Here is a 26,537-nt window from a genome sequence, read left to right on the forward strand (position 1 = left end):
CCGGCCGCGTCTTACCTCGTCCTTGGCCTGCAGCAGGAACTCGCCGCCTTCGCCGGTCCTGGGGGGGCAGGCAGCAGTTAGTGCCCCCAGGCGGGGTGCAAAGGGGGCAGCCCATAGGCCATGCTGGGCAGGGGCGCTGGCTGGCACACGGTCCCCTACGCTGCCCTCCCCAGGCTGGGCTGGATGCCAAGTGGGAGCTCAGGGCACCCCATGTGAGGGGAGGGGGGACAGGTGATGGGCCTAGAGTCTGTGACCCATGGGGTGGGGCTATGGGCCTGGAGTCTGTGACCCGGGGGGATGGGAGGGGGCCTGGTGTCTGTGACCCAGGGGGGCGGGGCCTGGCATCCGTGACCAGGGGGAGGGGAGGGGCCTGGCATCCGTGACCAGGGGGGCGGGGCCTGGCATCCGTGACCCGGGAGAGGGGAGGGGCCTGGCATCCGTGACCGGTGGGGTGGGGCCTGGCATCCGTGACCAGGGGGGCGGGGCCTGGCATCCATGACCCGGGAGAGGGGCGGGGCCTGGCATCCGTGACCCAGGAGAGGGGCGGGGCCTGGCATCCGTGACCGGGAGGGCGGGGCCTGTGGGCAGCTGGACTCACACGAGCTTCAAGACGTTCTTCTTCTTCTTGTAGTCGCTGGCGACCTGGCAGGTGGCCTGGTGCAGGCTGAGCAGCGGCTCCCCGCCGTGCGTGCTGCCCGACGCCTGCCCCTTGGTGTCCTTGTAGAAGCCCAGGTCCCCTTTGCTCAGCACGCAGTACAGGTTCACCCAGGACCTGCCGAAACAGCCGCCCCAGGGAGTAGGGCGCCACCCAGACCTGGCCGAGATCAGGGCCCGTGGGCCACCCAGACCTGGCCGAGATCAGGGCCCGTGGGCCGCCCGGACCTGGCCGAGATCAGGGCCCGTGGGCCGCCCGGACCTGGCCGAGATCAGGGCCCGTGGGCCGCCCGGACCTGGCCGAGATCAGGGCCCGTGGGCCGCCCGGACCTGGCCGAGATCAGGGCCCGTGGGCCGCCCGGACCTGGCCGAGATCAGGGCCCGTGGGCCGCCCGGACCTGGCCGAGATCAGGGCCCGTGGGCCGCCCGGACCTGGCCGAGATCAGGGCCCGTGGGCCGCCCGGACCTGGCCGAGATCAGGGCCCGTGGGCCGCCCGGACCTGGCCGAGATCAGGGCCCGTGGGCCGCCCGGACCTGGCCGAGATCAGGGCCCGTGGGCCGCCCGGACCTGGCCGAGATCAGGGCCCGTGGGCCGCCCGGACCTGGCCGAGATCAGGGCCCGTGGGCCGCCCGGACCTGGCCGAGATCAGGGCCCGTGGGCCGCCCAGACCTGGCCGAGATCAGGGCCCGTGGGCCGCCCGGACCTGGCCGAGATCAGGGCCCGTGGGCCGCCCGGACCTGGCCGAGATCAGGGCCCGCGGGCCGCCCGGACCTGGCCGAGATCAGAGCCCGCGGGCCGCCCGGACCTGGCCGAGATCAGGGCCCGTGGGCCGCCCGGACCTGGCCGAGATCAGGGCCCGTGGGCCGCCCGGACCTGGCCGAGATCAGGGCCCGTGGGCCGCCCGGACCTGGCCGAGATCAGGGCCCGCGGGCCGCCCGGACCTGGCCGAGATCAGGGCCCGTGGGCCGCCCGGACCTGGCCGAGATCAGGGCCCGTGGCCCGCCCGGACCTGGCCGAGATCAGGGCCCGTGGGCCGCCCGGACCTGGCTGAGATCAGGGCCCGTGGGTCTGGGCACTGCTCAGCCCCATACCAGGAACCCCCCCAGCCTCTGGGAGGCAGGAACAGGCCCTGGGTCACTGGGGTGTCTGTGACCGAGCTAGGAGCTGAGTCCCAGCCCCACTGCAGGGGGGCAGGGAGAGGGGGGCGGGCAGCGCCCTCCAGGGAGGGACAGCCCACGAGGGGGGAAGCCACAGAGCCCTAGTCCCTGCCCGGGGGAGGGGGGAGACGCCTGCTGGGGCCCCGCTTGCAGCCCAGCCCCTCACCTGTTGGAGGCCTTCTTGTTGGGCCCCTCCAGGTCGTGCTTGCGGAAGAGGAAGCCCTCCAGCTGGACGGTGTGGGTGGGGGGCGGGGGGGGCGGGGCGGCGCTCTGGGCGGGCGCTGAGCGGGACCTGCGCGTCTCCCCCGGCAGCTGGCCGGGCTCCTTGGGCCGCGGCCTCCTCCTGGGCTTGGGCCTGTCGCGGGCCCGCGGCCGGTCGGGGCGCGGCGTCCGCTCGGGCAGCAGGTCCAGGCCGCTGGGCAGGTGGGCGGGCGAGTCGCGGGGCTGGCGGGGCCGAGGCAGAGCGTCAGGCACACGGAAGGGGGCCCTGGACAGCAGCATTCCCCCCCCCCCCCCGGGAGGGGGGCTCTGGCCCTGATCCCCAGCCCGGGGGCTCCCCTGGGGCAGGCCGAGGCTTCCTCCTGCCCCACGGCACTGAGCGAGCCACGGGACCCCAGCTTCCCTCCGCAGCCGGCCCCAGGCAGCGCCCCGGCGGGGTGAGCCCGGATCCCGCTGGCGGGAACAGCCCCCGCCCCTTCGGGACACTCACCGGGGCCGGCGCCGTGGACTCTTTCTCCTGCAGCTGCTCCACGATATCCGCCAGCGTGGTCTTGCTGCCGGCACAGAGAGAGAGGGTGAGGGGCGCCGCGGCCCCGGCGGGCACAGACGGGGGACCCCCCGTTCCCCCTATGGATTTCCGGGTGCTGCTGGAGGCCGCCTGGGATTGGACACAGGGAAATGGGGGAGCGAGGGGGGGGGGGCTAACGGGTTCTTTTTGCTTCCGTGAAAAAACCATCCGGGTCGGGTGGGACCCTGGCAGGAAGCTGCCTGCCCCCAGGAGCCAAGCAGCCTCCGTCCAGGGCCCTGCCAGCTGGAGGCTCCCTCGCCATGCCGGAACAGGGTGCAGGAGTGGCCGGGGGGGCATGGCTCCCATGCTGCCCGGGCCCCCCCCTCCCCGAGAGGAATAAGTCTGGCTGCGGAGGGGGGCGCCGGGCCAGGGCCCCCCCACGCCCCGTGACAGTTCCCAAGTGCTTTCTGGCTGGGTTCAGGAAGAAAGGGGGGTTCCCCTCTGCAGGGTGCTGGCAGCTACCTCCAAGGCCGGGGGATCTGTCGGGGGGGGGGGCTTTTAAGCAGAAGCCCCTAGAGACTGGGTATCCTCTTGTGGGCCCCCCACCTTCTGTGCTGGGCGTGGGGCTCAGCCCTGACAGCTCCCGGCGCAGGACCCGAGCCGACCCAGCCTCGCACTGAGGCCTGAGACGCCGGCGGCTGCCTGCCCGGGTGCGGAGCCCCTCACTCACCCGCCCCCTTTGGGCTCCTGGCGCGGCGTCTCCTGCTCGCTGGACTCCTGCCGCGCCAGCCGCCGCTCATGCCGCTCCCGGCGCCTCTCCGACGGCTCGTGGCGGGGCGTCTCCTGTGGCCCCGGCTCCGGGAGCGGCTCCCGCGCCCGCTCCGGCTCCGCCCCTCTCTCCGGCACCTGTAGGGCCTGGCTCGGCTCTGCCCCCGCTCGCGCCTCGCGCAGCCTCTCGGCGCCGGCACCCAGCCCCTCCTGCACACGGTCCAGCCGGGGCTGCAGCCGCTCCGGCTTCATCTCCTGCCGCACGTAGGCCACCTTGGCCTCCAGCGCCTCGGCACGCTCCCCCCTGCCCCCGCTGGGCAGCGCCGGAGCCTCTGGCCGGCCCCGCAGCAGGTCCTGGCGCTCCAGCTTGACCTCGGCCTGGCGCAGCAGCGTGGCACCCCTGGGGCCCGGCTCCCCGGGCTCCCCCAGGAACTTGCGGCCCAGGAGCGGCGTGGCCGGCTGCTTGCTCTGCTCGGCCCGCAGCTTCTCGATCTGCAGGCAAGACGGGCGCTGCTCAAGGCACAGGCCTCCGGGCCCCCCTCGGGCACGGCCTGCTAGGTCCCCTGCGCAGCCCTCCAGCGCTCCGCCTGCCCCCGCCCCAGATCTGGGCCCTGGCCCTGCGGCTCCCCCCTGCCCCCGGGCTGGCGGATTGGGGCCCGGGGCCCTGGCCCTGCGGCTCCCCCCTGCCCCCGGGCTGGCGGATTGGGGCCCGGGGCCCTGGCCCTGCGGCTCCCCCCTGCCCCCGGGCTGGCGGATTGGGGCCCGGGGCCCTGGCGCTGCAGCTGCCCCCCAGCCCCGGGCAGGGCGCGTACCGTGGTCAGGCGCCGCAGGGAGCTGAATCTCTCCTCCCAGTTGGCAGCCGCCTTGCGAAAGGCCTCGTGGCGTCGGATCAGCTGCTCCACCTCGTCCACGCTGCTGCCCAGGTCCCGGCTCTTCAGCAGGGGCTCCTGGGCCGTGAGCCAGGCGTCCGCCACCACGGCCTCCTGGGCAAACTGGTGCACTTCCAGCACTGCCGGGCGGGCGGAGGGGTGAGCGCCCCCTTCCCCCGGGCAGCCTGCACCCCGAACCTCTGCACCCCAGCCCCACCCCAGAGCCCTCCCTCCCCCTGCACCCCAACCCTGAACCCCTCAACCCCGGCCCCACCCCAGAGCCCTCCCCCCTGCGCCCCAACCCTGAACCCCTCAACCCCGGCCCCACCCCAGAGCCCTCCCCCCTGCGCCCCAACCCTCAGCCCCACCCCCAGCCCTTTCGTTGTGCCACGGTTGACAGGACCACTCACTCCGCACTGGGACTTCCAACCTTAGAGGGGGCCTGTGGCTCTTCCCTCGTGGGGGGGGGCTCTGTCTGGGGGCTCCACTCACCAGCCCCAATAACCGTATCACCCCGGAGGCGCCACCCTCCATGCTCCCCCCACAGGCCTGGCCCAGGGCATGTGGCAACGAAGAGCCAGGGAGGGGCCCCCGCCCCCCGCCCCCGCACTCACTCTGCTGCAGCCATTCCCAGTGCTTGTCCCACTTCTCCGTCAGCTCCTTCTTCTTGCCCAGCAGCCTGGCCAGGTGGGCCCTGATCTGCGGAGAGAAGCCGGCGTCTGCCCCCCGGCACGCACAACGGGGGGGGGGGAGCCCTGGCCTGCGCCGGGGGGGCTGTCTGACCCCCCAGGCCGAGCATCCAGGGCAGGGGGCTGCCATGACGGACATGGGGGGCCAGATCCCAGCCCGGCCCCCAGCCTGGCTCCCATCCCCCAGTCTGGCCCTGCCCCCCGAGTCCTCCCAGTCCGGCTCCCATCCCCCAGCCTGGCCCTGCCCCCCCCCCAGCCCATCTCCCATCCCCCAGCTTGGCCCCAGCCTAGCTCTGATCCCCACGCCTGGCCCTGCCCCAACAGCTCATCCCCAGCCCCACAGCCCAACCCTCCTCCCAGCCCAGCCCCCGCCCCCATGTCCGCGGCCCGGGCGGGAGGCCCGGTTACCTCCTCGGCGGCCGGGCTGCCGTTGAGCACCAGGGTCTCGCCCAGCTCCACGCAGGCCGCGATGCTCTTGCTCCGGGCCTCCAGCTCGCTCTTCAGGCCCTGGTGGTAGCTCATCAGCACCTCCACCGAGGACACGTCCCTGGGGAGAGGGGCAGGCCGGGCGATGGGGGAGGGCGAGGCCCCCGAGCGGCCCCCGCCCTTGGGCTCCCGGCCACCCGCTCCCCGCCAGGGCGGAGAGACCTCGTCAGGCACCAGTGGGGCGAGCCTGGACCCCGGGTCCCTGCTGCCCTCGGCGCGGCATGCGACCCTCCCAGGACCTGGGCTCGTGGCGGGACGCAGGGAGAGAGGCTGGGGAAGGGACGGAAGGAGGGACAGGGGGCGTGACGGCGTGTTGGGAAGCCCCCGACCCTGCACCACCCTCCACAGCCGGATGTGACTCTCCGGCAAAGACACAAAACGAGCTCAAACTATCCACAGGCAGAAAGGGGAACAAGCCGACATTCTATAAATACATTAGAAGCAAGAGGAAGACCAAGGACAGGGGAGGCCCACTGGTCAGTGAGGAGGGAGAAACAGTAACAGGAAACTTGGAAATGGCGGAGATGCTCAATGACTCCTTTGTTTCGGTCTTCACCGAGAAGCCTGATGAAGGAATGCCTGGCGGAGTGAATGCGAGAGGGAAGGGGGGAGGTTTAGAAGATAAAATAAAAGAACAAGTTAAAAATCACTTAGAAAAGTGAGATGTCTGCAAGTCACCAGGGCCTGATGAAATGCCTCCTAGAATACTCTATCGGCTCACCACACATCCTAGGAGTCTTGTGAGCGGATAGAGGAGGTAGCTGAGCCTTTAGCGATCATCTTTGGAAAATCATGGCAGACAGGGGAGATTCCAGAGGACTGGAAAAGGACAAAGTTAGTGCCCATCTATAAAAAGGGAAATAAAACCCAGGAAACTACAGACCAGTCAGTTTAACTTCTGTGCCAGGGAAGATAATGGAGCAAGTAATTAAGGAAATCGTCTGCAAACACTTGGAAGATAATAAGGTGACAGGGAACAGCCAGCATGGGTTTGTAAAGAACAAATCATGTCAAACTAATCTGATAGCTTTCTTTGATAGGATAACGAGTCTTGTGGCTAAGGGAGAAGCAGTGGATGTGGGATACCTAGACTTTAGTAAGGCATTTAATACGATCTCACATTATATTTTTATCAATAAACTAGGCAAATACAACTTAGATGAGGCTACTATAAGGTGGGTGCATAACTGGCTGGATAACCGTACTCAGAGAGTAGTTATTAATGGTTCGCAATCCTGCTGGAAAGGTATAACAAGTGGGGTTCCGCCGGGGTCTGTTTTGGGACCGGTTCTCTTCAATATCTTCATCGACAAGTTAGATATTGGAATAGACAGGACGCTTATTAAGTTTGCAGATGATCCCAAGCTGGGAGGGGCTGCGACTAATCTGGAGGATGGGTCATAATTCAAAATGATCTGGACAAATTGGAGAAATGGTCGGAGGTAAACAAGATGAAGTTGAATAAAGACAAATGCAAAATGCTCCACTTAGGAACAATCAGTTTCACACACACAGAATGGGCAGCGACTGTCTAGGAAGGAGTACGGCAGAAAGGGGTCTAGGGGTCAGAGTAGACCACAAGCTAAGTATGAGTCAGCAGTGTGATGCTGTTGCAAAAAAAGCAAATATGATTCTGGGCTGCATTAACAGGTGTCTTGTGAGCAAGACACGAGAAGTCGTTCTTCCGCTCTGCTCTGCGCTGGTTAGGCCTCAGTTGGAGGATTGTGTCCAGTTCTGGGCACCGCATTTCAAGAAAGATGTGGAGAAATTGGAGAAGATCCAGGGAAGAGCAACAAGAATGATGAAAGGTCGAGAGAACATGACCTATGAAGGAGGCTGAAAGAATTGGGCTTGTTCAGTTTGGAACAGAGAAGACTGAGGGGGGACATGAGAGCGGTTTCCAGGTATCTAAGGAGGAGGGAGAAAACTTATTCTTCCTGGCCTCTGAGGATAGAACAAGAAGCAAGGGGCTTAAACTGCAGCCAGGGAGGTTGAGGTTGGACATTAGGAAAAACTTCCTGCCCTGCCGGGGGGTGAAACATTGGGATAAATTGCCCAGGGAGGTTGTGGAATCCCCATCTCTGGAGATATTGAAGAGCAGGTTAGAGAAATGTCTCTCAGGGATGGTCTAGACAGTGCTGGGTCCTGCCATGGGGGCAGGGGACTGGATTCGATGCCTCTTGAGCTCCGGTCCAGTCCTGGTGTCCTAGGATTGTAGGATTCCACCAGCCAGCAGAGTTGAAGGGTTACTTGCTTCTCAGATCCAGCGCAGCCTTGACACGGACACAGGAGCCAGGGCAGAGCCTAGTCCTCTTGGGGGAAAGGGGTTCCCAGGCCCCTGAACCCCCCTGTTCTGGACTTAGTCTGCTCTCCTCATGCTGCCCTCCACCCAGACTGCCCAGCTCCCAGGCCCTGCCCCTCAGCCAGGCGTCCGTCTCCCCCTTCCTCCCTTTGTCTCTCCCCTGGGAAGAGCCTTGTTACCTGCCCAGGCTGGGCCTGGGTGTCTGGGCCAATCCACACGTGGGGGAGTCAGAGGGAATCACCCGGCGCAGCCAGGTGGGGACCCCAGGTTACAGAGCAGACAGCCCCCCCAGGACGTCAAAGGGGGTCGCTGCAGGACGGGGAAAATGGGGGGACGCCGCAGGGAGTAGGGACGGGAGGACACCACGGGCCGGGGGGATGCTGAGGGACAGGGGGATGCTGCAGGGCGGAGGGAAGCCATGGGTCTGGGGGACACTGTGGGGCGGAGGGACGGGGAACACAGGCCGAGCCGGCAGCCCCCGTACCTGGGCTTCTCGCCGGCGCCGATCTGGCAGAGCACGCCCTCCATCCAGGAGATGAGGTCGCGCACCATGCTGGTGAAGCGCATCTTGTCGGCGGTGCTGGTGACCTGCACCCGGCACGCCTCGCACGAGCCCAGCAGCTCCTTCCAGGACCGCAGCACGTCCTGCTCCTTGCTGGCGATGGCCTCGGCGTGCTCCCCGGCGTACACCGTCCGCAGCTGGGCCGCCTCCTCCTGCAGCTGCCGCACCTGCCCGGGCACAGCGGGTAAGCGTGCGGCGCCCTGGGCACGAGGGGCGGGGGGGAGGCTCCGAACCCGCTCACCTGGCTCACCAGCACCTGCACGTCGTGCTCGAAGGCGCTGAGCGCCCGCTGCAGGGCCCCGGCCGAGCTCGGGGACTCACGAGCCGTCACCTCGGGCAGCCGCTGCTTCTTCTCCTGGATCTGGGCCAGCACCTCCTGGCAGTCGCTGAAGAACTTGTGCAGCTCGTGCGAGGCCGCCAGCATCTGGGCCCGTGTCTCCATCAGCTCCAGCAGGTCGGCCCAGGCCTCGTTCAGCCCGTCCTTCCACTCCGCGATGGTGGCCGCGTCCACGTGCCCGTAGTCGATCAGCTCGTCCACCATCTGGTTCACGGCCGAGAGACGCTCCTTCCCCTGGCTGCCCGTCTCGCTGGCAAACTCCGTGAACTTCTCCTGCAGGAGCTGGGCGAGGGGGCGAAGGGGCGTGAGCCCGGCGTGGCACGGGGACCGTGGCCTGGGGCAAGGCACGGGGCCTGCACGCGGCACGGGGACAGCAGCACGGCACGGGGTCAACAGCCTGGCACAGAGTGTCACACAGGGATGGCAGCATGGCACAGCGCACAGCATGGGGACAACGGCACAGCACAGAGCGTGGCATGGCACAGGAATGACACAGCACAGAGCGTGGCAAGGCATGGGGACAACAGCACAGCCCAGTGTGAGACACAGGACACAGCACGGGGACAGAGGCATAGCACAGAGGCGTGGCACAGAGTGTGGCATGGCACAGAAGCGCAGCACAGAGCATGGCATGAAGACAGAGACATGGCACAGAGCATGACATGGCACAGAAGCGCAGTACAGAGCATGACATGAAGACAGTGGTGTGGCATGTCGCGTGGCACGGGGACAGAGGTGTGGCAAAGAGCATGGCATGGGACAGAAGCATGGCACGGAGACAGAGGTGTGGCATGTTGCATGGCATGAAGACAGAGACGTGGCACAGACCGTGGCATGGCACAGAAGTGCGGCACAGAGCGGGAGACAGAGCCATGGCACAGAGCGTGGCACGAAGACAAAGGCGTGGAACAGAGCGTGGCACGGAGACAGAGACGTGGCACAGAGCGTGGCACGGAGACAGACGTGGCACAGAGCGTGGCATGAAGACAGAGACGTGGCACAGAGCGTGGCAGGGAGACAGAGACGTGGCACAGAGCGTGGCACGGAGACAGAGACGTGGCACAGAGCGTGGCACGGAGACAGAGACGTGGCACAGAGCGTGGCATGTTGCACATGTCCCAGGGACAGCGGCGTGGCACGGCACACGGCTGAACGTGGCTGCAGCCGAGGCACGTGGCCCAGGTGCACGGGGGAGGAGGACGGGGGCATCGCCCTCACCGTGACGTGCTCGAAGTCCTGGCCCAGCTCCGGCGACCCGGCCACCACCTCCTTCTCGGCGATCCAGTGCTCCAGGTCGTCCACCTCGCGGCTGAGCTGGTAGAGCCAGTACTGCTGCTCCAGCCGGGCCTTGCGCTCCTCCACCAGGCCCTTCAGAGACACGTAGAGCCGGTCAGCATGAGACTGCCGCCTACTGATCTGTTCGCTGGGCAAGGACACAGCGGGTCAGTCCGAGAGCCCCGGGGGCGGGCGGCAGCGGGGCAGGGGGGGCGGGGGCGGGGCCCTACCTGTCGGGGTGGCCCAGCTCCAGCAGGGCGCGGCACTGGCGGGACAGCTGGGCGATGGTCTCCTCGTAGTTCTCCACGCCCTGCTCCAGCGCCAGGTGCTTCTGCAGCAGCTGCAGGGTGCTCTGCTCGTCCTGCGGGGCGGCGGACGGGTCAGGGGCGGGGCCAGGGGCGGGGCCGGGGCCCGGCCGCTTCTCTCCAGGCTGCCCGGGATAGCGCCCCCCCCGCCCTGCTCCCCGCCCCACTGTGCGCCCTGCTGGGCCCCCGCCCCGCTCCCTGCCCCACAGCGCCCCCTGCTGGGGCCCCGCTCCACTCCCTGCCCCACAGCGCCCCCTGCTGGGCCCCCGCTCCACTCCCTGCCCCACAGCGCCCCCTGCTGGGCCCCCGCCCCGCTCCCTGCCCCACAGCGCCCCCTGCTGGGCCCCCGCTCCACTCCCTGCCCCACAGCGCCCCCTGCTGGGCCCCCTGCTGGGCCCCCGCCCCATAGCGCCCCCTGCTGGGCCCCCGCCCCACTCCCTGCCCCACAGCGCCCCCTGCTGGGCCCCCGCCTCGCTCCCTGCCCCGCTATGTGCCCCGCTGGGCCCCCGTCCCACTCCCTGCCCCACAGCGCCCCCTGCTGGGCCCCCGCCCCGCTCCCTGCCCCGCTATGTGCCCCGCTGGGCCCCCGTCCCACTCCCTGCCCCACAGCGCCCCCTGCTGGGCCCCCGCCCTCCTCCCTGCCCCGCTATGTGCCCCGCTGGGCCCCCGTCCCACTCCCTGCCCCACAGCGCCCCCTGCTGGGCCCCCGCCCTCCTCCCTGCCCCGCTATGTGCCCCACTGGGCCCCCACCCCGCTCCCTGCCCCACAGCGCCCCCCGCTGGGCCCCCGCCCCACACTGCCCCCCTCACCTTGCCCTTCTCCTGGTTCATGAGGAGCAGCTCCTGCTCTCCGAGCCAGGCCTCCACCTCGCCCACGTCGAAGTAGTACTGCTCCACCTGGTAGGTGGCGTCCAGCAGCTGCTGGCGCTGCTCCGCCTGCTCCCACAGCGCCCCCCACAGCTCCCGCAGCTTGTCCAGCAGCAGCCGCACCCCGGCCACCTCGGGGCTCTGGATGGTGGCGAGGGCGCCCGCCCGCTCCAGCACGTCCTGCACCCGGGCCTGGTGCGCCTGCAGCTCGCGCCGCAGGCCCTGGGGCGGGGGGCAGGGTTAGTGGCGCCCGCTCACCCCTCCTGGGGGTCTGCTGGCCAGGAGCCCCCACCCCCCGCCCACAGGGCGCTGCCGCCACCGAGGCAAAGAGAGGGGCGTAGAACCCCCCCCGCTCTAACCACTAGCCCCTTCGGCCTTCCTGAGCTGGGAGAGAAGCCAGGTTCCTAGACACCCCCTGCCACTCTAACCACTAGTCCCTACTGCCTTCCTGAGCTGGGAGAGAACCCAGGCTCCTAGACACCCCCCGCCACTCTAACCACTAGCCCTTACTGCCTTCCTGAGCTGGGAGAGAACCCAGGCTCCTAGACACCCCCCGCCACTCTAACCACTAGCCCCTTCGGCCTTCCTGAGCTGGGAGAGAACCCAGGCTCCTAGACACCCCCCCGCCACTCTAACCACTAGCCCCTACTGCCTTCCTGAGCTGGGAGAGAACCCAGGTTCCTAGACACCCCCTGCCACTCTAACCACTAGCCCCTACTGCCTTTCTGAGCTGGGAGAGAACCCAGGCTCCTAGACACCCCCTGCCACTCTAACCACTAGCCCTTACTGCCTTCCTGAGCTGGGAGAGAACCCAGGAGTTCCCACTCCCAGCAACACCCTGCTCTAACCACTAGCCTCCACTGCCCTTCTGAGCTGGGAGAGAACCCCGGAATCCTGGTTCCTAGACACCCCCCTTGCTCTGACCACCCTGGGCACCAGCGCTGGCAAAGGCCATGCACCCACCTGGTTCTTCTTGATGAACTGCTGCACGGTCTGCAGGCTGCTCCCGTGATCCCTGGAGGCAGCCAGCGGCAGCCGGTCCTGGACCCAGACCTGCAGGGGGAGCGACAGGGCCCAGGAGCCGTGGGGCCGGTTTCCAGGTTCCCTGCCCAGCCACCAAACTCCATTCCCCTCCCAGAGCCAGGGAGACAACCCCGGACTCCTGGCTCCCAGCCCCCCCCACCCTGCAGCTCTAACCACTAGGCTCAGGAGCCATGGAGCTGGGCCAGGACTGGCCAGGGAGCTGGGGTGCAGAGGGAACCACAGCACTTGGATCAGACCCTGTGCCCCAGATCCCCGCCTGGTGTAAATCGGTGTCACTCCACCGGAGCCCCCGGCCCCCCCCGGTGTAAATCGGTGTCACTCCACCGGAGCCCCCGGCCCCCCCCGGTGTAAATCGGTGTCACTCCACCGGAGCCCCCGGCCCCCCCCGGTGTAAATCGGTGTCACTCCACCGGAGCCCCCGGCCCCCCCGGTGTAAATCGGTGTCACTCCACCGGAGCCCTCGGCCCCCCCCCGGTGTAAATCGGTGTCACTCCACCGGAGCCCTCGGCCCCCCCCCCGGTGTAAATCGGTGTCACTCCACCGGAGCCCTCGGCCCCCCCCCGGTGTAAATCGGTGTCACTCCACCGGAGCCCCCGGCCCCCCCCGGTGTAAATCGGTGTCACTCCACCGGAGCCCCCCCCCCCGTGTAAATCGGTGTCACTCCACCGGAGCCCCCCCCCCCGTGTAAATCGGTGTCACTCCACCGGAGCCCCCGGCCCCCCCCCCGGTGTAAATCGGTGTCACTCCACCGGAGCCCCCCCCCCCGTGTAAATCGGTGTCACTCCACCGGAGCCCCCGGCCCCCCCCCGGTGTAAATCGGTGTCACTCCACCGGAGCCCCCGGCCCCCCCCCGGTGTAAATCAGTGTCACTCCACCGGAGCCCCCGGCCCCCCCCGGTGTAAATCGGTGTCACTCCACCGGAGCCCCCGGCCCCCCCCGGTGTAAATCAGTGTCACTCCACCGGAGCCCCCGGCCCCCCCCCCCCGGTGTAAATCAGTGTCACTCCACCGGAGCCCCCGGCCCCCCCCGGTGTAAATCGGTGTCACTCCACCGGAGCCCCCGGCCCCCCCCCGGTGTAAATCAGTGTCACTCCACCGGAGCCCCCGGCCCCCCCCGGTGTAAATCGGTGTCACTCCACCGGAGTCCCCGGCCCCCCCCCCGGTGTAAATCGGTGTCACTCCACCGGAGCCCCCGGCCCCCCCCGGTGTAAATCGGTGTCACTCCACCGGAGCCCCCGGCCCCCCCCCGGTGTAAATCAGTGTCACTCCACCGGAGCCCCCGGCCCCCCCCGGTGTAAATCGGTGTCACTCCACCGGAGCCCCCGGCCCCCCCCGGTGTAAATCAGTGTCACTCCACCGGAGCCCCCGGCCCCCCCCCCCCCGGTGTAAATCAGTGTCACTCCACCGGAGCCCCCGGCCCCCCCCGGTGTAAATCGGTGTCACTCCACCGGAGTCCCCGGCCCCCCCCCCCCGGTGTAAATCGGTGTCACTCCACCGGAGCCCCCGGCCCCCCCCCGGTGTAAATCGGTGTCACTCCACCGGAGCCCCCGGCCCCCCCCCGGTGTAAATCGGTGTCACTCCACCGGAGCCCCCGGCCCCCCCCGGTGTAAATCGGTGTCACTCCACCGGAGCCCCCGGCCCCCCCCGGTGTAAATCAGTGTCACTCCACCGGAGCCCCCCCCCCCCCGGTGTAAATCGGTGTCACTCCACCGGAGCCCCCGGCCCCCCCGGTGTAAATCGGTGTCACTCCACCGGAGCCCCAGGGCCAGGCCCCTGCCCGGGGTAAATCCACAGCCCGCGGCTGATCTGAGGACACAGCAGTGCCTGGCCCCTGCTCCCCCTGGGCCTTTCTGGTGACGTCCTCCCAGGAGGAGCTGGCCCCCAATTCCCCAAACGCCGGGGCCTCTCGTGGGAACTGGGGCGGGGGGGCCGCAAGGAGACACCCCCCCCCCACACTTACGATCTCGTCCTCCAGGTCATGGCAGACCTGGTGCACCTCCTTGGCGGCCAGCAGCACCCTCCGGCGCTCCTTCAGCGGCTCGATGAGACGCACGATGCGCGTCCCCACCGCGCTCTGCTTCTCGTCCACCGCCTCCTGGCAGGCCGGCTCCAGGGGCAGCGAGGCCAGCTGGGCCTGCAGCTGCCCGGCCTCCTTGTACCACTCCTCCACCTGCGACTCCATGGTCTGCCGGAGACAAGCGGGGTGAGGGCTGGGCGGGGACTGGTGGGGGCCAGGGTGGGGCCGGCCGGGGGCCGGGCGAGGGCCAGGTGGGGGCTGCAATGGGGCCGGCGGGGGTCGAACACAGCCGGGGAGCAGAGCAGCTGCAAGACCACAACTGCCAAGCCACGTGAGTGCTGGAGAAACTGGCGCTCTAATTTGCGTCTCTGCTGCGGGGCGAGGGAGCCGCCAGGAGCCGGCCAGTGACCCAGCACCCGCGTCTCTCCCCTCCCCGGCCCGCGGCCCCCCGGGGACACAACCTGCAGACGAGCCGGTGTCTGGACACGCACCCTGCGAGCGGCACTTCCGAACTCCGCAGGGCGCGTCGGGCCCTGGCACCGCACTGGGGCCCACGGGCCAGCCCCAGGCAGCGACCCCAATGACTCGCAGCCGGGCCAGCTGGAGCAGAACCGCTCTCATCCCATGCTGGCGACTCCAGGGAAGGGGGCAGATTAGCTTCGCAGCCGCCCCCTCCGCTCCTGCTGGCCCGCGACATCCCATGCGGAGCCGCGTGGCCCGTTTGTGCCCTGCGCTCGCCGAGAGCCCCCCAATCCTGGAACCCTGCCCACCCGCGGCCAGTGGCTTGCAACCCGCCGGCAGCACCCCGCGGCTCCCTGGCCTGGCTACAAAACTCGGCGTCCGCCCAGGGCTCCGCTAGCCCTGCCTCGGGGGCAGCGTGGGAGGGGGGGAAAGCCACGGGGATCTGTTTCCGGTCCCCCCGGTGCCACAGAGACGGTCCCCAGCCTGACTCACGCGAGACAGCCCCCCCCCCAGAGTTGCTTGACCCAAAGCGGAGGGAAAGGAGACCTGACAGGCGAGGTGGAGCCAGAGCGAGAGCCCGTTAAACACCCCCCCGGCCTCGTTTGCATAACGAGGGGGGCAGCAAGGTAGCACCCAGATGGGAGAAGAGCCCCGCCCGGATGCTGGGTCGCAGGGTGGGAACCAACCCACCCACAGCTCCGTCCCCGGCAGGCCGACGCTCGCCGGCCACCGGGATCCGCAATACGGGAGCTGCCCCGCGAGCTCCCTGGAGGGGCCCCGGCCCCCGACCGCGCTGGAACATCCCGGAGCCCTCCGCCCGGCCAGAAACCCATCCAGCCCCCCCCGCCGGCTCCAATACGGGCTCTGGGGCCTGGGTCCCGCGTCTGCGGGGACACCCCCTTCTCCTGAGCGCTGGAGCTGGGGGCTCTGCGGGAAGCAGCCTGGGTGGGAGCGCTGCTGCCTGACACCGCCCCACGGCCGGCCTGGACGGGGACTTGCTCACGGGACAGACTCCATCAGGGAGGTACCAATGGGATTCCCTCCCTCCCTCCCCGTGGGCCAAACCGGCCCTGGGGCGCCTCCCGCTGCCGCCGGTCCAGCTCCTCCCGTCAGGAGCATCTCTGCCCTGAGCTGAGCCCTAGATGACCTCGCTGGCCCTTGGGGCGGCTGGGCGGGCAGGGGACCGGACCTCTCGAGGTCCCCGCCAGTTCCATGAGCGCAGGACGGCCGGCCCAGCCCAACAAAGCATGGACTCCCGAGACTTGACGCCCTGACTCCCAGACCCCCCCTGCTCTAACCACTAGACCCCACTCCTCTCCCAGAGCTGGGGAGAAAACCCAGGAGTCCAGACACCCATCTCCCCCCCACCCTAACCACTAGACCTCACTCCCCTCCCAGAGCCAAGGGTGGCAGCCAAGACTTAGCGCCCAGACTCCCTGCTCTAACCACTAGAGATCACTCCCCTCCCGGACCCAAAGAGAGAACCCAAGAGTCCTGGCCCCCAGCCCTCCACTCCTGGCTGTCTCCAGGCTCTGTGCCCAGGCGCCGAGCTGCGTGTCGCACGCCCATCCCCGCCCGCCTGGTCCCCACCAGCCTGGTCCCCGGCCCCTACCTGGAGTTTCTTCAGCTGGTTGTTGACGATGGACAGGCTGACGCCAGCGTCCACGGTCTGCAGCTGGCCCTCCATGTGGCCCAGCCGCTTGTCCAGCTCCGCGTAGCTCTGCACCAGCTGCTCTGCCTTGCTGGCCTCCAGGAGCTGCCGGGCCCGGGCCTGCGTCGTGCTCTCCAGCTCTGCCCAGCACTGCCGGATCTCCTCCAGCTGCGTCTGCACCGAGCCGGCCAGCTCCGGCTTCTCCTGCACCAGCTGCTGCCCCTCCTGCGCGGGCAGAGGCCGGGTCAGCGCCGGGCACCCAGAGACGCTAGGCCAGGCCTAGTGCCCCATGCAGCTGGGCAGCCCCGGGCTCTGCGAGGATGGGATCCGGGCCCCTGCCCTTCACCAGAATGCTGCCTATGGGATAGCTTGGCCTGAGGACCAGGGTCTGGGCAGCGCCCGGCCCCACAGGGCCCTGATCTCGGTCACTGTGTGTCTGGGCGCCCGGCCCGACGGGCCCTGATCTCGGTCGCTGTGTGTCTGGGCGCCCGGCCCAACGGGGCCCTGATCTCGGTCACTGTGTGTCTGGGCGGCGCCCGGCCCAACGGGCCCTGATCTCGGTCACTGTGTGTCTGGGCGGCGCCCGGCCCAACGGGCCCTGATCTCGGTCACTGTGTGTCTGGGCGGCGCCCGGCCCGACGGGCCCTGATCTCGGTCACTGTGTGTCTGGGCGGCACCCGGCCCGACGGGCCCTGATCTCGGTCGCTGTGTGTCTGGGCGGCGCCCGGCCCGACGGGCCCTGATCTCGGTCACTGTGTGTCTGGGCGCCCGGCCCGACGGGCCCTGATCTCGGTCACTGTGTGTCTGGGCGGCGCCCGGCCCGACGGGCCCTGATCTCGGTCACTGTGTGTCTGGGCGGCGCCCGGCCCGACGGGCCCTGATCTCGGTCACTGTGTGTCTGGGCGGCGCCCGGCCCCACGGGCCCTGATCTCGGTCACTGTGTGTCTGGGCGGCGCCCGGCCCGACGGGCCCTGATCTCGGTCACTGTGTGTCTGGGCGGCACCCGGCCCGACGGGCCCTGATCTCGGTCACTGTGTGTCTGGGCGGCACCCGGCCCGACGGGCCCTGATCTCGGTCACTGTGTGTCTGGGCGCCCGGCCCGACGGGCCCTGATCTCGGTCACTGTGTGTCTGGGCGGCGCCCGGCCCGACGGGCCCTGATCTCGGTCACTGTGTGTCTGGGCGGCGCCCGGCCCGACGGGCCCTGATCTCGGTCGCTGTGTGTCTGGGCGGCGCCCGGCCCGACGGGGCCTGATCTCGGTCACTGTGTGTCTGGGCGGCACCCGGCCCAACGGGCCCTGATCTCGGTCACTGTGTGTCTGGGCGGCGCCCGGCCCAACGGGGCCCTGATCTCGGTCACTGTGTGTCTGGGCGGCGCCCGGCCCGACGGGGCCCTGATCTCGGTCGCTGTGTGTCTGGGCGGCGCCCGGCCCGACGGGGCCCTGATCTCGGTCACTGTGTGTCTGGGCGGCACCCGGCCCGACGGGCCCTGATCTCGGTCACTGTGTGTCTGGGCAGCACCCGGCCCGACGGGGCCCTGATCTCGGTCGCTGTGTGTCTGGGCGGCGCCCGGCCCGACGGGCCCTGATCTCGGTCACTGTGTGTCTGGGCGGCGCCCGGCCCGACGGGCCCTGATCTCGGTCACCGTGTGTCTGGGCAGCACCCGGCCCGACGGGGCCCTGATCTCGGTCGCTGTGTGTCTGGGCGGCGCCCGGCCCGACGGGCCCTGATCTCGGTCACTGTGTGTCTGGGCGGCGCCCGGCCCGACGGGCCCTGATCTCGGTCACTGTGTGTCTGGGCGGCGCCCGGCCCGACGGGCCCTGATCTCGGTCACTGTGTGTCTGGGCAGCACCCGGCCCGACGGGGCCTGATCTCGGTCACTGTGTGTCTGGGCGGCGCCCGGCCCGACGGGGCCCTGATCTCGGTCACTGTGTGTCTGGGCAGCACCCGGCCCGACGGGGCCCTGATCTCGGTCACTGTGTGTCTGGGCGGCGCCCGGCCCGACGGGCCCTGATCTCGGTCACTGTGTGTCTGGGCGGCGCCCGGCCCGACGGGCCCTGATCTCGGTCACTGTGTGTCTGGGCAGCACCCGGCCCGACGGGGCCTGATCTCGGTCACTGTGTGTCTGGGCAGCACCCGGCCCGACGGGGCCCTGATCTCGGTCACTGTGTGTCTGGGCGGCGCCCGGCCCGACGGGCCCTGATCTCGGTCACTGTGTGTCTGGGCGGCGCCCGGCCCGACGGGCCCTGATCTCGGTCACTGTGTGTCTGGGCAGCACCCGGCCCGACGGGGCCTGATCTCGGTCACTGTGTGTCTGGGCGCCCGGCCCGACGGGACCCTGATCTCGGTCACTGTGTGTCTGGGCAGCGCCCGGCCCGACGGGCCCTGATCTCGGTCACTGTGTGTCTGGGCGGCGCCCGGCCCGACGGGGCCCTGATCTCGGTCACTGTGTGTCTGGGCGGCGCCCGGCCCGACGGGCCCTGATCTCGGTCACTGTGTGTCTGGGCGGCGCCCGGCCCGACGGGCCCTGATCTCGGTCACTGTGTGTCTGGGCGGCGCCCGGCCCGACGGGGCCCTGATCTCGGTCACTGTGTGTCTGGGCGGCGCCCGGCCCGACGGGGCCCTGATCTCGGTCGCTGTGTGTCTGGGCGGCGCCCGGCCCGACGGGGCCCTGATCTCGGTCACTGTGTGTCTGGGCGGCGCCCGGCCCGACGGGCCCTGATCTCGGTCACTGTGTGTCTGGGCAGTATTGAGGGACATGGCTACACACATAGTTGGGAGGCACATCACTAAACACACACACAAAATTGAGGGAGGGCACAGCTCTACACACACACACACACACATCTGGGGAGGGCAAAGCACCACACACACGCATAGCTGGGGGGGCACAGCGCCACACACAGACACAGAGCTGGGGGCAAGGCACCACATACGCACACACAGCTGGGGGTGCACAATGCCACACACGCATACACAGATTTGGGGAGGGTACGGCACACACACACACACACACACACACAGAGCTGGGGGGGCACGGCGACACACACACACACACAGAGCTGGGGTGGCACGGCGACACACACACACACAGAGCTGGGGGGGCACGGCGATACACACACACACACACAGAGCTGGGGGGGCACGGCGACACACACAAACACACACAGAGCTGGGGGGGCACGGCGACACACACACACACACACACACACACACACACACACAGAGCTGGGGGGCACAGCCACACACACACACACACACACAAACACACACACACACAGAGCTGGGGGGCACGGCGACACACACACACAGAGCTGGGGGGGCACGGCGACACACACACACAAGCTGGGGGGGCACGCGACACACACACACACACACACACAGAGTGGGGGGGCACGGCGACACACACACACACACACACACAAAGAGTGGGGGGGCACGGCGACACACACACACACACACAGAGCTGGGGGGGCACGGCGACACACACGCACACACACACACAGAGCTGGGGGGGCACGGCGACACACACACACACACACACACACAGAGCTGGGGGGGCACGGCGACACACACACAGAGCTGGGGGGGCACGGCGACACACACACACACACACAGAGCTGGGGGGCACGGCCACACACACACACACACACACACAGAGCTGGGGGGGCACGGCCACACACACACACACACACACACACAGAGCTGGGGGGGCACGGCGACACACACACACACACACACACAGAGCTGGGGGGCACGGCCACACACACACACACACACAGAGCTGGGGGGGCACGGCGACACACACACACACACACACACACACACAAAGAGTGGGGGGGCACGGCGACACACACACAGAGCTGGGGGGACACGGCGACACACACACACACACACACACAGAGCTGGGGGGCATGGCCACACACACACACACACACAGAGCTGGGGGGCACGGCGACACACACAAACACACACACACAGAGCTGGGGGGCACGGCCACACACACACACACACACTCACACACACAAACACACACACAGAGCTGGGGGGCACGGCGACACACACACACACACACACACAGAGCTGGGGGGCACGGCGACACACACACACAAACACACAGAGCTGGGGGTACGGCGACACACACAGAGCTGGGGGGGCACGGCGACACACACAAACACACACACACAGAGCTGGGGGGGCACGGCGACACACAAACACACACACACAGAGCTGGGGGGCACGGCCACACACACACACACAGAGCTGGGGGGGCACGGCGACACACACACACACACACACACACACACACACACAGAGTGGGGGGGCACGGCGACACACACACACACACACACACAGAGCTGGGGGTGCACGGCAACACACACACACACAGAGTGGGGGTGCACGGCGACACACACACACACACACACACACACACACAGAGCTGGGGGGGCACGGCAACACACACAGAGTGGGGGGGCACGGCGACACACACACACACACACACAGAGTGGGGGGGCACGGCGACACACACACACACACACACACAGAGCTGGGGGGGCACGGTGACACACACACACACAGACACAGATCTGGGGGGGCACGGCGATACACACACACACACAGAGCTGGGGGGGCACGGCGACACACACACACACACACACAGAGCTGGGGGGGCACGGCGACACACACACACACACACAGAGCTGGGGGGGCACGGTGACACACACACAGACACAGATCTGGGGGGGGCACGGCGACACACACACACACAGAGCTGGGGGGGCACGGTGACACACACACACACACAGAGCTGGGGGGCACGGCGACACACACACACACACACACACACAGAGCCGGGGGGGTACGGCGACACACACACACACACACACACACACACACACACACACACACAGAGCTGGGGGGCACGGCGACACACACACACACACACACAGAGCTGGGGGGCACGGTGACACACACACACACAGAGCTGGGGGGCACGGCGACACACACACACACACAGAGCTGGGGGGGCACGGCGACACACACACACACAGAGCTGGGGGGGCACGGTGACACACACACACACACACACAGAGCTGGGGGGGCACGGCGACACACACACACACACACACAGAGCTGGGGGGGCACGGCGACACACACACACACAGAGCTGGGGGGGCACGGTGACACACACACACACACAGAGCTGGGGGGGCACGGCGACACACACACACAGAGCTGGGGGGGCACGGTGACACACACACACACACAGAGCTGGGGGGGCACGGCGACACACACACACACAGAGCTGGGGGGGCACAGTGTCACACACACACACACACACAGAGCTGGGGGGCACGGTGACACACACACACACAGATCTGGGGGGGCACAGTGACACACACACACAGAGATCTGGGGGGGGCACAGTGACACACACACACACAGATCTGGGGGGGCACGGTGACACACACACACACACACAGAGATCTGGGGGGGGCACAGTGACACACACACACACAGATCTGGGGGGGCACAGTGACACACACACACAGAGATCTGGGGGGGGCACAGTGACACACACACACACAGATCTGGGGGGGCACAGTGACACACACACACAGAGATCTGGGGGGGCACAGTGACACACACACACACAGATCTGGGGGGGCACGGTGACACACACACACACAGAGCTGGGGGGCACGGCGACACACACACACACAGAGCTGGGGGGGCACGGTGACACACACACACACACACACACAGAGCTGGGGGGGCACGGCGACACACACACACACACACACAGAGCTGGGGGGCACGGCGACACACACACACACACAGAGCTGGGGGGGCACGGCGACACACACACACACACACACACAGAGCTGGGGGGGCACGGCGACACACACACACACAGAGCTGGGGGGGCACGGTGACACACACACACACACACAGAGCTGGGGGGGCACGGCGACACACACACACACAGAGCTGGGGGGGCACGGTGACACACACACACACACAGAGCTGGGGGGGCACGGCGACACACACACACAGAGCTGGGGGGGCACGGCGACACACACACACACAGAGCTGGGGGGGCACAGTGTCACACACACACACACACACAGAGCTGGGGGGCACGGTGACACACACACACACAGATCTGGGGGGGCACGGTGACACACACACACAGAGATCTGGGGGGGGCACAGTGACACACACACACAGATCTGGGGGGGCACGGTGACACACACACACACACACACACACACACACAGAGCTGGGGGGGGCACAGTGACACACACAGCTGGGGGGGGCACAGTGACACACACACACACAGATCTGGGGGGTACGGTGACACACACACACACACACACAGATCTGGGGGGGTACGGTGACACACACACACACACACACAGAGCTGGGGGGGGCACAGTGACACACACACAGCCGGGCACCCTCCTGGAGGCCCTGGCTGGGTGAGCCGGCTGGGGAGGGTCCCACTGGGGGCCGGGCGCGGTGGCTCCCCAGGAGTCTCCGATTCTGCGCCCGCCCGGTTCCCTCTCCCCCCCCCCCCCCGCCGGGAAGGGCCACTCCTCTCGGGGAGCCCCGCGGGCCCCGGCTGGGCGGACGCGGGCCCGGGGCGGCTGCAGCTCCCTGGCGCGGCTCCAGCTGCCCCCGGAGGCGGGATCGGGCCCCGGGCAGCCGCTGCGCCCCGCGCCCCCTCCCAGGGAGCAGGCAGCGTCCGGGAGCCGGGCCCGGGGGGGGGGGGGGCAGGTAACGGGGATCTCTGCTGGGCACTAAGGGGTTAAGGCAGGAACTTCCTCCCCCCCGCCCCCTCCTCTGCCCGCCCCCTCGGACCCCCCTCCCGCCGCCCCCTCCCCGCTCACCTGCTCGATCTGCTGCAGCCACTCGCGGTTCTGCGCCAGCTCGGCCAGACACGCCTGGTGGCGGAGCCAGCGCCGGAGCGCCCCGGGGCCCTGCTCCCCGGCCATCGGCCGCTTCTCCTTCATCCAGCCCTGCAGCTGCGGGCAGAGCGGGCGGGGCTGAGCCGGGGCGCCGGCCCCCGCGCCCCGCAGCACCGCGTCGCAGCCCCCGCGCCGCGTCCTCCCCGCGCTCCGCTGCGCTGCGCTCCGCCGGGCGGGGCGGTCGCAGCGGGCGGGGGGGCTCCGCGGGCCCCGGGCCTGTCAAAGCAGCGAGGCAGGCAGGGGGTCCGGCAGAGGTAGGGACGGACCCAAGGACAGAGTGGGGACAGACAGAGGGCACTATGGGGACAGAGGAGCGGGAATGGGAACCGACAGAGGGACAGTGTGGGGATGGACAGACAGAAGGACAGAGGGATAGGTGTGGGGACAGACAGACGGACAGTGTGGGGATGGACAGACAGAAGGACAGGGGAATAGGTGTGGGGACAGACAGACGGACAGTGTGGGGATGGACAGACAGAAGGACAGGGGAATAGATGTGGGGACAGACAGATGGACAGTGTGGGGATGGACAGGACAGACAGAAGGACAGAGGAATAGATGTGGGGACAGACAGACGGACAGTGTGGGGATGGACAGACAGGACAGAGGAATAGGTGTGGGGACAGACAGAGGGACAGTGTGGGGATGGACAGACAGAAGGACAGAGGAATAGGTGTGGGGACAGACAGAGGGCACTCTGGGGACAGAGGAACGGGAATGGGAACTGACAGAGGGACAGTGTGGGGATGGACAGACAGAAGGACAGAGGAATAGGTGTGGGGACAGACAGAGGGACAGTGTGGGGATGGACAGACAGGACAGAGGAATAGGTGTGGGGACAGACAGAGGGACAGTGTGGGGATGGACAGACAGAAGGACAGAGGAATAGGTGTGGGAACAGACAGAGGGACAGTGTGGGGATGGACAGACAGAAGGACAGAGGGATAGGTGTGGGAACAGACGGAGAGTGTGGGGATGGACAGACAGAAGGACAGAGTGAGGACAGAAGGGTAGGTGTGGGGACAGACAGAGGGACAGTGTGGGGATGGACAGACAGAAGGACAGAGGGATAGGTGTGGGAACAGACGGAGAGTGTGGGGATGGACAGACAGAAGGACAGAGTGAGGACAGAAGGGTAGGTGTGGGGACAGACAGACGGACAGTCTGGGGATGGACAGACAGAAGGGCAGAGGGATAGGGGTGGGGACAGACAGAGGGACAGTGTGGGGATGGACAGACAGAAGGACAGAGGGATAGGTGTGGGAACAGACAGACGGATGGTGTGGGGATGGACAGACAGAAGGACAGAGTGAGGACAGAAGGGTAGGTGTGGGGACAGAGAGACGGACAGTCTGGGGATGGACAGACAGAAGGTCAGAGGGATAGGTGTGGAGACAGACAGAGGGACAGTGTGGGGATGGACAGGACAGACAGAAGGACAGAGGAATAGGTGTGGGAACAGACAGAGGGACAGTGTGGGGATGGACAGACAGAAGGACAGAGTGAGGACAGAAGGGTAGGTGTGGGGACAGACAGACGGACAGTCTGGGGATGGACAGACAGAAGGTCAGAGGGATAGGTGTGGAGACAGACAGAGGGACAGTGTGGGGATGGACAGGACAGACAGAAGGACAGAGGAATAGGTGTGGGAACAGACAGAGGGACAGTGTGGGGATGGACAGACAGAAGGACAGAGTGAGGACAGAAGGGTAGGTGTGGGGACAGACAGACGGACAGTCTGGGGATGGACAGACAGAAGGGCAGAGGGATAGGGGTGGGGACAGACAGACGGACAGCGTGGGGATGGACAGACAGAAGGACAGAGGAATAGGTGTGGGAACAGACAGACGGACAGCGTGGGGATGGACAGACAGAAGGACAGAGGAATAGATGTGGGGACAGACAGACGGACAGCGTGGGGATGGACAGACAGAAGGGCAGAGGGATAGGGGTGGGGACAGACAGAGGGACAATGTGGGGATGGACAGACAGAAGGACAGAGGGATAGGTGTGGGAACAGACAGAGGGACAGTGTGGGGATGGACAGACAGAAGGACAGAGGAATAGATGTGGGGATAGACAGACGGACAGCGTGGGGATGGACAGAGGGACACACAGAAGCATGGGGACCATCCTGGACATCCCAGGATGTGGATTTCCCCCCCAGTGGTGCCCCCACACGGCGTCTGTAACAAAGCCAGGGCGAGAACCCAGGAGTCCTGGCTCCCAGCCCCCCTGCTCTAACCACTAGACCCCCCTCCCCGCAGGACACAGGGGTCCCAGAGCCCCTCCCACATTCCCACTGGAGCGCTGGCTGCAGCCACACCCCAGAGAGGGACCACACCCCATGGGTCCTGCTCCGCCCTCGCTCCCCCGGGGCCGGCCCCTGGACCTGCCTGCCCAGGGGATTCGGCTCCCAGGCCAGGAGGGGCCCCTGGCATCCTCTCGCCGGAGCCCCAGGAGGCCAGGCCAGGGAACTGCCCTGAAACACCTCCCAGGGCGGCTTTCCGGGCACACTCAGGCAGGGGCTGGAGACTGCTCTGCCCCCTGCGCCCGCACCTGCTGTCCCGTCCATGGCCCTGGGCCGGCCTGCCCAGAGCGTGGCAGCGTGGGGCCGGGGCCCTGCTCCGCAGGGACAGGGCAGCCGGGAGGGCAGGGGAGGCGGGGGCCGGGCAGGGGGCCACAGGAGGAGGGGGCCTGGGCTGCCACGCGGGCTGAGAAAATGCTCCCATCTCTGCTGTCCGGTGCGGGGGACGTGCTTGTGCAGCAGGGCCCGACCGCGGGGCCCGATCCCCTGCTGGTGCAAAGCAGCATCGCTCTGCTGAGCCCCTGGCACCCGGTGGCCCAACACCCACGACGTGGCTGGCCACAGAGACCCCTCGTGGCACGGCCCCAGGACAAACCCAGAGTCCTGCCCTGCAGCCAAAAGTGGGCCCGGCTCTCCCCTGGGAGTGGGCTCCCACCCCCCAGCCCCTGCCCCAACCTGCCAGTGCCCCTCGCTCCCGCCCCCCAGCCCCTGCCCCCTGACCTGCCGGTGCCCCTCGCTCCCACCCCCCAGCCTCCGCCCCCCAGCCCTGCCAGTGCCCCTCGCTCCCACCCCCCAGCCCCTGCCCCAACCTGCCAGTGCCCCTCGCTCCCACCCCCCAGCCCCTGCCCCCTGACCTGCCGGTGCCCCTCGCTCCCACCCCCCAGCCTCCGCCCCCCAGCCCTGCCAGTGCCCCTCGCTCCCACCCCCCAGCCTCCGCCCCCCCAGCCCTGCCAGTGCCCCTCGCTCCCACCCCCCAGCCTCCGCCCCCCCAGCCTTGCCAGTGCCCCTCGCTCCCACCCCCCAGCCTCCGCCCCCCCAGCCCTGCCAGTGCCCCTCGCTCCCACCCCCCAGCCTCCGCCCCCCCA

At 68.1% G+C, this 26,537-nt stretch overlaps 1 protein-coding gene across 4 annotated transcripts in view; it reads right to left on the minus strand.

Moving 5' to 3' along the window:
* The window catches only part of SPTBN4 (spectrin beta, non-erythrocytic 4), a 58,218-nt gene that overhangs the window by 2,325 nt on the left and 29,356 nt on the right, over positions 1 to 26,537 (minus strand). For 3 of the 4 annotated variants that reach the window (XM_075915562.2, XM_089769892.1, XM_089769894.1), the window contains 17 exons: positions 23,067 to 23,201; positions 16,133 to 16,396; positions 14,002 to 14,226; positions 11,962 to 12,051; positions 10,942 to 11,220; positions 10,058 to 10,188; positions 9,771 to 9,975; positions 8,457 to 8,834; positions 8,138 to 8,382; positions 5,274 to 5,412; positions 4,791 to 4,875; positions 4,120 to 4,316; positions 3,270 to 3,799; positions 2,522 to 2,585; positions 1,979 to 2,256; positions 599 to 772; positions 16 to 58 (listed from right to left, as the gene is read on the minus strand). In XM_075915562.2, the coding sequence (XP_075771677.2) occupies positions 16 to 58; positions 599 to 772; positions 1,979 to 2,256; positions 2,522 to 2,585; positions 3,270 to 3,799; positions 4,120 to 4,316; positions 4,791 to 4,875; positions 5,274 to 5,412; positions 8,138 to 8,382; positions 8,457 to 8,834; positions 9,771 to 9,975; positions 10,058 to 10,188; positions 10,942 to 11,220; positions 11,962 to 12,051; positions 14,002 to 14,226; positions 16,133 to 16,396; positions 23,067 to 23,201 (3,462 nt within the window). Of the gene's footprint in view, positions 1 to 15; positions 59 to 598; positions 773 to 1,978; positions 2,257 to 2,521; positions 2,586 to 3,269; positions 3,800 to 4,119; positions 4,317 to 4,790; positions 4,876 to 5,273; positions 5,413 to 5,445; positions 8,383 to 8,456; positions 8,835 to 9,770; positions 9,976 to 10,057; positions 10,189 to 10,941; positions 11,221 to 11,961; positions 12,052 to 14,001; positions 14,227 to 16,132; positions 16,397 to 23,066; positions 23,202 to 26,537 lie in introns of those variants that run through there. The other variant, XM_089769893.1, reaches the window with a different exon arrangement.

The sequence above is a fragment of the Pelodiscus sinensis genome, chromosome 18, assembly GCF_052426305.1.
Source record: "Pelodiscus sinensis isolate ZL-2025 chromosome 18, ASM5242630v1, whole genome shotgun sequence".
Classification (NCBI taxonomy): Eukaryota; Metazoa; Chordata; order Testudines; family Trionychidae; genus Pelodiscus; species Pelodiscus sinensis.